The following is a 12037-nucleotide window of genomic DNA, read 5'->3' as shown; positions in this document are numbered from 1 at the left end:
ATCATCCAAATTCGTGAAAAACTCCTACCAACCCAGCCATGCAGACAAATGACACAATAGCGATTCAAGCTCCACTCATACCATAACAATAAACTCAAACACAGGCAATATAAAACATCTCATACAATAAACCATAACAGGACACCCTTCTCATCACTAATGAATGTGGCCACAAGAAATTACTGTCATGGTGTGAGAAAATAGGGTTCTGCTGCAGTACACCCCCCCCCCCCCACACACACACACACACACACACACACACTTTTTACCTGGCTTTTGATGCAACTTTAACTGCAGCGTACTGGGTCCCTGCTGTCTAGGTTCCCAGTACCAGTGTTCGGTCCCTAAAACGGTGCCCTAATTGGCCTTTTAGGCCCCCTGAAAGTCCCTTGTGAATGGTACCTGGGTATCTAGGGCATGGGTACCGAAGAGAGTCCCCTAGGCACACCTCACCTAGGCCATGCAGACTGCCACTGCAGCATGCATGGCCTGGTGCAGACAAAACAACAAAGCCGGCATGGCGCACTGCCTGTGTGCCAAGCCACCTAGCAATGCTTAAGATATAGGTAGGTCACCCCTCTAGCAGGCCTTACCAGCCCTGAGGCAGGGTGCAATATATCACAGGTATGGGAATATCTGCATGAGCAGATATGCACCTACAGCATTATGTACAATGAGTAGTGGGTCCCCCATGGCAATTCGTCGGCTTGTGACTAACTGCACAGCGGCATATACCATCAATTATATACTCTAAGACTAAGTAGTATATGTCCGAGACCCGTGGCAGTGTCCCACAAACTATGGCAGATAAAATAATGTTTAATCCTTCCACACTACGTGAAATATACAGTGTGTACAATATAGACTATACAAAAAACTACAATTGTGGACCGAATGACGCGCAGCGCACACTAGTGACGAAATGCGTTTGACGACGTCTCACGTGAGCACGCTTCTAAAAAATACCGCGATAATTCGCTTAAATAACAAACCGGCAAACGTGAACTTAAAATAGCGATTGGATCAAGACTGCGAGGACCCGTGAGGGGTGCAGGGAGGCCGATTCAAGATCACCAGGTGAGATCTGTTCCCCCGAGGCGGATTCCCCTACGCAAACTATCCCCCCAGATCGAGCATTAGGGTTAATTTAAAGCAGTTCATGTTTTCTGAAATACTAATTATGGTGCGCGTGTTGTGATGTTTTATAAAATAGTACAAACAATATGAGACACTGAAGCCATGTTAGGATACATTTTAAGTAACAAACTAGTCGAGAATGTAAAAGATAATGTATTTCCGAAAGGGAACGCTTTATTGATATCGCAACATAAATGAAGATATTTAATATCCATACTTTCACGGCTAGTACTGCTAAGAAGGTATTCTACTTAAGGGAAATATTAAACAATACTATCAGTCAAGCGAAAAATATAAGGAAGTGGTACTAACGTATTTTCCTTGTTCAGGGTAAAAATACAATATAAATCATCTCTCGGCCATGCCCGCATTGCATACGAGGAACGCGGCAATGTCAAGCTATACGATTCCAGACAATAGCTTCTAACATTTTAACTAAACAGAGAGCCGTAATATTGAATTTACTAGTGTGCAGTAATTTTGTACAACGAACAGCGAGAATCAGCTAGGCTGTTAAGATATAGCAATAAAATACAAAAAATGTAACCCTCTGCAGGTCAAATTGAAAGAGACACTGCACACGTAAGAAAAAATCCAGCACTGGCAGAAGTTAAAAGAATCCAGTTACGCTGCTAGGTGGGCCCCATAACCCTGCTGAAAGGGTGAGTATAATGCTCAAAATAGTTAACAACTAGAAGTTCACATTGGGTTCGTGAGATAACGATTCTCGAAGTGCAGCTAATAACTGTCACAATACCTGAATCATGACCCACTATATAGTAGTCTGCATGTAACCACACTATGTATAGTATCAACCAATGCACAAGGTATCTTAATATACATACATATGCTTTCTTATAGCGATATACTTTTTAAATAAACGGTGGCCCCCCTCCGGCCTTACCCTCACCACGGAGTTCCTGAAATTGACAGGTAATACCATATGATAGTCATTTATAAAATATGGGCATAAATGATAATGGGATACTCAATTGATAGTCGTTTCTCTATTATCTTATGCCTTCTTAGAAAGGAATTTCACATTCGACTTGTTAGACCAGAGCGTCTTCTCCCTGATTAACAACGAACAGACATCCTCCAATTAAAACAAGAGGGTCAATTATTTTCCGCAGGTATGCTCAATGATTTATCTTTTTAATGCTACCTAACAGTGACTCTAGGTCACACAGTCAGGACCCTAACTATATAGCCCGTTGTAACTCAAATGCCAGATTTGTAAATAATACGAATGTATACTGGTGTAGAAAATAAAGCAAAAGAAGCTGTGATAATGTAAAAATAATGTGCCTTTTTAATATGACCTATGAATGTATCTAATTGTACACTTTTTCTGTATAGAATTGTTTGTCCTGATGAAGGTGATATCGCAATACACCGAAACGCTGCGTCGACAACTTTGACAACTCTGAAACTTTGTGGTTTTAATAATTTTGATTACTCTGAATTTTATGGTTTTAATCATTGCATATGTGTATGGCACTTTACTGATGTTATTTAACATTTATTTGATGAATCTGTAATAAAATGTTCAGTTTTTTAACAAACAAAACAATGTTTTATTAATTTTTTTTCTTTAGTAATTCTTCTGTTTTCACTGTATGTTTAACATTATGTATTTTTCTATGCAATTGGCACTTTGAGTTATGAGGGCAATATATAAGAGGTTTCTTCAAGAGTTGAATATTGGGACTTGTTAAGTTCTTCATTCCTACAGCATTATGGTCTATTCCTAAATAGTGTGCCAGCAGTGCCATAGAGAGTACATGGCTAGGGAGCTTGACAACTTAAATTACACAGTACCATGATGGCTTCGCAGAACCAGGAGTGTTGGTACCAAACAGCTCTTTGTAATAAAGCCACACCGATGCCAGTGCGAGATGCAATAAAACATGTACTCGGAGGTGTCCCCTGAAACCTACTGACCCTTGTGTGGGCACTGACTGGCTTTAGGCAGCCTGCCACATACACACACACACATTTCTGAACCACTGGGTGGAGAGCCTCTGCTCTCTGGGACTAGAAAGAATGCACATCCTCTGCAGAAGTGTGGCACCTCCTCCCCCAGGGTGGGCCAGTGCTCAAAGGGGAAGCTTCAAAGGCCTGCCACCTCTGTAATGCGACCCCCAGCCTCTGCTGCTAGCAGCAGACAGCAGCCTCCAGTTAACACCCCCACTTTGGGTGGGAAAACTCAAAGACTAGGAGGTGTGCCCACCTTTGCCAAGTCGACCCCTAAGGTGGAGGAGGCATAGTTAGGCACAATTTTCATCCCTCTATCTTAAAGATGAGGGGACTCCTCCAATCAGGGCTAAGTCTATGCCCCCCTCTGATGGTAGGGTGGCATAATAGTGGGTGTAGTCACTCCAGTTAAGGTGCCGGTTGGCCCTACCTTCTACTCCCCTAAAACGTCCCCTAAGTTTAGTATTTAGAGGGCTCCTCCAGACCTAGAAACTAGATCTGTGATGACCTAAGAAGAAAGAAGACATCCATGAAGAGAAGACTGAAGACGAGGACGCCCTTGGCCCCCAGCCCAATAGGCTGGTTTCCAGCTTCTGGGAACTTGCAACCTGTCTTGCAGTCAGCGACCTCTGAAGCCCTGGGAGGACTGCAGCCTTCGAAAAAGAAACCACAATTGATGGACGGAATGCAGAACAATTCAAAGCATTCACCCCCAGTCAAGAGATATAGGTTAAATCCATCATTATTTTACTCACCAAGCCACCCCATTTTAGACCAGGTCATACCATACACAGAGCCAGCTTCTAACACATGGTATTATTTCTGAGTGTCAATGTGCCACATAAATACATTCATAATTCACTAAGGCAACACTCTGTATTGTTAATATATTGTGTGTTTTTATACATCCAGAGTGAACATAATATAAATTTCAATCTTTTTTTAGTGCTAAGTTGGCTATAGCGCTGGTGCCTCAGCGCGTTTCGATGAAGGGGATCAATCCACCTTTTTTATGGCACAGACTAAGGATTCAAGGAAGTAAAAACAGCCGGGGAGGGAGAAGAACATGAAGGCAGATAAACCATAACTATCTGCAATTCAGAAAACGAACTGCACCAATAAGAGGAGACTAATCCTAGATTCTCAGGTGTCTTGTCCCAGGAGAGGCTCACCTAAGGTATATGGGGAGTGATGATTTAAGGGTCCGTCCTCCTGTTTCTTGTGAAGTTAATAGAAGATATTGACATATCAAACGCCTACCTCACAGCATCATAGGTCCCAAGGGGTGACTTATAGGTTTGAGACACATCTGCAGTGGGTGCGTTCATCAGGCCGTATCTTCGGCCATTTGCTCTCCATCGAAGGACTGCTGCTAACAAATGTTTCAACTTTGAAACTTGTATGCCTCCCCCTTGGGACCTATGAGCCATGCCATAGGGGTATGACACTCTAATGTATAAAAAGCCCACAATATATTGAACAATACAAAGTGTTGCCATAGTGAGTTATGAATATATTTAAGTGGCACACTGACACTAAGAAATAGTACTAGGACAGTAACTTCTTGTGGCGGAATTCAGTAGTAAATAGAGGGTGTCCTGTCATGGCTCAATATATTAGATGTTTCATATATTGCCTGTGTTTTAGTATATTCTTATGGTATGAGTGGTATGTCTGGAGCTTGAAAGGCTATTGTGGCATGTGTCAGCATGACCGGGTTGGTTGGAGCTTTTCGTAAATGTTTTTTACTTATTTATTATGCATGCAAAGAAAAATTTGAAATAAAGTATATTGAGATATTTCCATTTAATAATCTCTTCCTTGTGGTTAAACTGAATTGTAGACTCAATTTGTAGAGCTCTTGTTTGGAGGCAGGGCCTTCTCTCTGGTTGTGCTTTATTTCCTTGTTCCGCTCCAATATCTAGTTTGCTCTGTGGAACCCCTTTATATATTGTTGTTTTTATATCTCGCACATGGACTACAGTGTACATTCAAGAATAAAAGACTAATTTCAGAGTAGTGATGATGTACTATGCCATCTAACAGCCACCACAGCCCTGCCATCCATAACTGGTATTGATTTGGTAGCGTACTGGCAATGACCGGGTACTGAAAAAATTGAAAAAAACATGTACAAAGAGCTTCAAATGAGCACAGTACCTTAATCATTTCTGTACGCTGAGACTCTGGATCTCGACCAGCCATTGGCAAGATTCTAATCTTCTGCGTCTTAGAGCATCGATCTGCAAGAGACAGTGTCATCTTCCTGTGTGTGGCGCTGTCAGTGGAGTGAGGTCTGGGGAAGACACGAAAAGAGTTTTCTTTTGAAGATAATTAAGTGCAGCACAAAATGTAATGGCAATTACCATGATACAAAAAATGGGTAGTAAACAGACTTCTGGAATTTGAGAATGAAATAATGTCCCTTGCACAACACCTGTAAGCATTTTATAAAAACTACGAAAACATTTGTGTGGCCAGGTTTAATGTGTGTCAACCACTGAGCAGAGTGAACGAAGGTTCATGCAAGAGTGGGAAAATGAAACAATTTCTGGTAACTCACAATTTGCAGGTGCTCATACAGCTCACACCTAGGAAACAAGTCTTTAATATCACTGGCCCTTTAAAGAAGGGGTGCCCCAGCTGACACATTAAGACTTAAACGTTTGTTAACCCACTGGTTATAATCAGAGTGTAGGCAGGCAACATACCCACAGTAACGAAAAACATGGCATGTAGGACCTGTAAATTTCCACCTTCACCAAAATCTCTTTTTAACAGAACCAGAAAGAACAGCAGTAGTACAAAAACCACCTGTAGCTCCTGATTCTACCTTAAATGTCACAGGAGCAGATTAGGAATGGAGGAACATCACAAAGTAGTCCGTAAAGGATATGACATGCAGAAATTAAAGGTATAAGACTGAGGATCTTGTCGGCAAAGTAGGGTGTTTGTAAATGCTTCCAAGAATTCAGGTCCAGAATTCAAATAATGATAAAGGAATTTCACACCGTTCTCTGTATATGTAAGCCATAAGCTGTAAATGCCGGAAACTCAATGTGAAAGATGGAGTCAAAGTTAATGTATTCAAGGGGCACATGTAGGAAGGGCCAGTATGTGGTGTGTTTGTGAGACCTCACCATAGAATAAAGTCATAATCTTTATCAGATCCAGTTAGGTTTCTTTACTAAAATTCCTAGCTGATCCTGCGTAGCTGTGGCAGAGAGCAGTCAGTTTTAATCAAAGGAACAACATACAAGTATTTGGAAGTATCAGAACAGTTAATAATTAAGAAACACAACAGATTTATAAAACAAAACTGTATTTTTTATTTTAAAATGGACATGAAAACGACAAAAATCTATTGAGGGAAACCAGAGATATGAATTTTAAAAGTTTAGTATATCACTGTAGTTCCCTGTTTATGAAATGCAATAAATCGCTATAAGCAGTCAGTAGCCAACAGGTTAGACCTCCATTTTCTCTTTACTTGGAATGGCCACAAAGGGACGGGGGTCAGTCACAGGGACCACTCAGATCCAGGGAGACACTGACCTGTTGGCCCAAAAGTCATGCTCATAAGATGTGGTGAGTGTTCATGGGGACACCCAGGAGCACCATGGGTTGTCTCCAGCCTCAGAGGGGAGTTCAGGTCGCCAATGGTCAACTGGTCTTACGGTTACAGCAGTCTCAGTGGTTGCTTACAGGCAAGTAAGTCAATCTTTTCGTTCTGGGGATCAGGGTTTAGAGACTTGAGGACACCTCAGATAGGTCAGGACTCCGTCTCTCAGCAGGCACTTTGGTATCCAGTGACAGGCATACACTCCTGGGTTCTGGGATTACGAAGGGTGCAGGTTCATTAGCTTTTGGTAGTCCAGGAGACGGGCCAACTAGCCCTTGGAGTAACTTCTTCATACCTAGCACATATGGAGCTCTTTTCCACAAGTGGGCTCAGCAAGCACAGTCTGTATGCAGGTCGCTCGGGTGCAGCAGATGCAGTCTAGTCTTTTATGCATCCTGTCTTTGCTGGGTTCAGGGTGCAGCAAGGCAGACTTTACTCTGGTCTAATTTCCAGTCCAGTGCAGTAGTGTCTAAGGACTGGGTGTCTGGGGGACTCCCTCGCTGATGGGAAAATACTTTTCAGATGGCAACCCCTTCCATTTCAAATCACTTCTTGAGGGTTTGGTCACCAAACAATCCCAAGCTACAAATCCAAGATGGCCCAAGCCTGCATCACAGGGAGAAGCCCTGGGCATACCTGTAGGGTCTACCCAGCATAATGAGCCAATCCTCTTGAATAGCAGGTTCTGCAACAGGTTTTCCCACTCTGCAGGAGATGCCAGCGCATCTACATACAAAAAGAAGCAGGCAAGCGAAGGTGTGATCGCCATTTGATTCACTGAGGCGTAGCATCTGTAGGAAATTATCTCTTTTTTTAAGATCATAAAGGAAAGCGGCACTTTTTGATATGGTCACCCTCACTTTTTGCCAGGTATATGATTTAATTTTGACTGAAGTGCATTGGGTTCCTTCCAAGCAGGTTCCCAGTGCACTTTCCCTAAAACAAGGTAACTGTTCAATTGCGAAGACCGTAAGCACCTATGTAATTCCCTAGCAAATCGTTCCCTGGGTACTTACCTTGGGCATGAGTACTAAAGTGGGTCCCTAAGGGCTGCAGCATGTATTGTGCCACCTTAAGGGATGCACCTCCAAACTCATGCAGACTGTCATTGCACGCTGTGTGAAATGGTGAAAACAACGGTGAATACACAATATGACATACCCCATGTGCCATACCCACAGACACTGCATGTAATATATGTAAGTAACCCCTATATAGCAGGCCTTATATTCCCAAGGCTGGGTGCATTATATTACATGAGAGGACGTATCTGCATGGGCTGATATGCACCTTTGCTGTGTAGTTCAATTACTAGATAGTACAAGTGAGCAGGGAAGCCATTTTACGTATATGTACTAGGCACTGGTCATCATGAGTTTCCCAGCTACATGATGTCTTTACTGAAACCTATGGTGTTTGGTATCAAACACCTTGTCTTAATAAATATATATTGATTCCAGTAGAGGATTTATGAAGACATGCACGCAGAGGGCACTGTAGTAAGCTGACACTACACAAAGTTAAAGTTATGGGTATTTATTAGTGATGAATATTCCGGTGTACCCAGCTGGGTCGCATTCAGGTAATCAACGTTCCAATGCTGCCTCCAGGTTGGCAGCAGAGGGTTAAACCAAGGGACAAGAAATGGGAGGGGGGGGAAAACGGGAAGTGAGGGAAAGGGTCAAGCTAAGTTACAACACATCTTTTCCCCTAAAGGAACAGAATGGAGAAAGGGAGGAACAAGGCAGAAGGTGTAAATAGATGACAAATGTCCCATAAAACATTGCGCAACAATAACAGTATCTGAGGAGGAGAACCTGTAAAGCAAAGGCCCTAAGGACAGGATCACCACATGCTATACTGCTTGTGCCAAACAGGAACGTATTTTTCCCTTTGGCTCTCCCTGCGGTGCCCCATCTCCCTTGCTCTGTCGCTTAATCCTGCCCTGTCTTGCCTTAACCTGTTTCCTTCTGTTGTAGTAGGGACCACTCTATCCTGACTCCACACCCTCCCATCTTGCATAACTACCACATTGCTCTTGACCTCTCTTATCCTCCCTGGAGGGTAAAACCTGTCTTCACTTTTCCCCATTCTGTCAGGTTTCCTGATGTACACCATTTGTCCACTACTTAGATTCTTTTCTCTCGCTCCCCATTTCTTGTCATACCACTCTTTATATTTGTCTTGCTTGTCTTCAATTCTCTTCTTCACTTCTCCTGAGTCTATTTCTAGACGACCTCCTCTCTCCATCCACTGTGGGGACAGTTTGGATCCTGCTTTCCTACCTCTCATTAGTTCAAAAGGTGTATGCCCTGTTGTAGAATTAGGGGTGGTATGATAAGCCCACAAAGTTTCCACAATTGCATCTTCCATATTTTTTCCTGATTTTCCTGCCAACTTGATGCTTTCTTTTAGTAGCCGATTCGCCCTTTCCACCTTGCCATTGGCCTTTGGGCAGTACAAAGGTGTACGGACGTGGGAAATGGAACAGTCTTTCAAAAACTCAGTCATTTCTTCCGAAACCAGCTGGACCCCATTGTCTGTTATTATTGTAGCAGGAAACCCCTCTCTCGTGAACACCTCCTTCAAGAAACTTATCAAAGCCTTGGTGTTGATGTTAGCCACGAACTTATGAGAGATCCAGTTAGTATAATAGTCTATCAGCACCAAAAGATACATCTCCTGTGATCCTCTTCCATGAATTGGTCCTGTGATATCAAATCCCAGCTTACACCACGGCGCTTCTGGTACCTCCACTGGTATTAGTGGAGCGTGCTTGGTGATCTTTGTCTTGTCGCTGATGCTGCAGGCATAACAATCACGAACTTTCTCTTCCATTTCACGGTCCATCTCTGGGAACCAATAATCCGCTCTTAATCTATTCTTGCACAAACTTCTGCCCAGATGGCCTTCATGAGCTAAGTTGATGATTTGCTGCCTCACACCTTCAGGTGGCACTAGTTTCCCTGACTTCATGATATTGTTGGCCTCAATAGAGAGATCCTCTCTTACATTCCAAAATGGTTGGATTTCTCTTTCCAGCTCCTTGCACTTCTTCGGCCATCCCTTGACGATGTATTCCTTGACTTTCTTCAGAGTCTCATCTTTTCTTAAGTTCTCTTCCCACACTTCCTTCATCACAGCCGTATCACCTATCTCCAAGATTTCATCGTGCACACACTCTTCAGCTGCTTCCTCGGAGACAGGAGACCTTGAGAGGAAGTCCGCCACTCTGTTAAGTTGTCCAGGAATGTACACTGCTCGAAAATTATACCCCTGTAGGCCCAAGACCCACTTGGCTATGCGTGGGGTCATATCCTCCATGTTCTTCTTGCTGAATAGTGGGATCAATGGCTTGTGGTCCGTGTGTACCTCAAATGGTACTCCCCACACATAGAACTTGAAGTGTTTGATGGCCCAGTACACTGCCAGAGCCTCCTTTTCCACTGTAGAATAATTCGCTTCTGGGCAAGTAAGTGTCCTTGATGCAAAAGCTATCACCTTGAGTTGTTTTTCCACCTTCTGCGATAATGTTGCTCCTATTCCTTTGTTGCTTGCATCTGTGGTTATTACTATTTCTTTTTCCTGATCAAATTTGCCAATGAAAGGGGCCCGAATTATGGCATACTTTATGTCTCTAAAGGCCTCTTCCTGCCTTTCACCCCACACAAACTTGCTATCTTTCTTCACCAATTCTCTCATGGCATGCGTTCTGATTGCAAAGTCTTTAATGAACTTAGCCATGTATTCTGCCAGACCAAGGAATGACGACAATTCCTCCTTGTTTGAGGGTGTTGGTGCATCTCTGACCGCATTAACCAAATCACATTTAGGTTTAATTCCTTCTTCGGAGATGGTATGTCCCAAGTAATTCACGGAGCTCACACCTAATTTGCATTTGCTCAACCTGGTGGTGAATCCTACATCTCTAAGCTTCCTTAACACTCCTTTCAAGTTCTCACTGTGTTCTTCCTCACTTGAACCATAGGTGAGAATGTCATCTTGGAAGCACATGGTTTTTTTGCATTCCCTTAGCACGTGCTGCATTACCCTTTGGAAGGCTGCAGCCGCCGACGCCAAACCAAACGGCATCCTTAAAAATTTGAAATTGCCAAAAGGTGTGGTAAACGCTGTCAAGGACTGCGAATCTGGATGCAGCTCTATCTGATAATAGGCTGAGGATAAATCCAGCACGCTAAAATACCTCGCCCCCTGTATGGTAGTTAACATCTCTCCAATTCTTGGAAGGGGGTACCGGTCTACAAGAATGTTCGCATTCAAGTCTCTCAGGTCCACACATAACCTGATGTTCTTACCACCATCCTTGGTCGTGATCACGACTGGGGCCAACCATGCAGATGTCTCTATTTCTTTGATCACTCCTTGACCTACTAGTTTGTCCAATTCGGCTTTCAATGGTTCTTTCATGCATAAGGGTATGGAACGTGTTTTGTGTATCACAGGCCTTGCCCCCTCCTTCAGTGTTATCCTGTGCATATAGTTCTTTAACACCCCTAACTTCTCACTAAATACTTCTTCAAATTCCTGGATAACCTCATCGGCCACAGTAGAGGGTTCCACCAAGAGCACCTGTTCCTTGTTGTTGGGGTCCAATTTGATACCCAGATCCTTCTGGTGCTTCCAACCCAACAGATTAGAACCCCTCCTGGCTACATACACTGTCCCCACTGTGTGCCTATCTTTAAAAGTTATTTTCATTTTTGCCATTCCCTCTAGCGGTATGCGCTCCTTGTAGTAACCAACGGGATTTATATCTGCTCTCTCCAAAACTACCCCTTGTCCCGCAAACTTTTCCTCAAACTCCTTCTTATCTATGAGTGTGTATCGGGAACATGAGTCAGCAAAAACTTCAAATTTTTTCCCATCCAAGGTAATCTCACATTTAGGATGTTCATTACTTTCACTCTCCTCCTCATCCCCCACCTGGAAAATAAATGTCTTCTCTTTAGCATCCTCAATTTCAACATTTTCCACCATGTGTATTTTCTGGTTTACATTTTTACACACCTTCGAGAAATGTCCTCTTTTGTTGCATTTCCTACATAGGGTGTCCTTGGCAGGACACTTCCAGCTATTAGCCAGGTGATTAGGGCTACCACATTTGTAACATAACCATCCCTGTGGGTTATTGCGCTGACCGGATTTAATCTTCTCTCCTACCTTGCAAATTGTCTCTCCATCTTGTGCCCCTTTACTCTCATTCCTTTCCCTCGAAACCCCATCATGTATCCTCATCTCTTTCATACACATGGCCGTATGCTCCAACCCCTTAGCTATGCT

The 12037-nt window shown here is 43.2% G+C and overlaps 1 protein-coding gene across 1 annotated transcript in view; it reads right to left on the bottom strand.

Moving 5' to 3' along the window:
- LEO1 (LEO1 component of Paf1/RNA polymerase II complex) overlaps positions 1–12037 on the bottom strand; it is a 215090-nt gene that overhangs the window by 40632 nt on the left and 162421 nt on the right. The window contains exon 9 of the mRNA XM_078684833.1: positions 5275–5410. Within this exon, the coding sequence (XP_078540959.1) occupies positions 5275–5410 (136 nt within the window). The remainder of the gene's footprint in view (positions 1–5274; positions 5411–12037) is intronic.

The sequence above is a fragment of the Lissotriton helveticus genome, chromosome 3_2, assembly GCF_964261635.1.
Source record: "Lissotriton helveticus chromosome 3_2, aLisHel1.1, whole genome shotgun sequence".
Lineage (NCBI taxonomy): Eukaryota > Metazoa > Chordata > Amphibia > Caudata > Salamandridae > Lissotriton > Lissotriton helveticus.
This window is presented reverse-complemented; position numbering and strand designations above follow the sequence as displayed.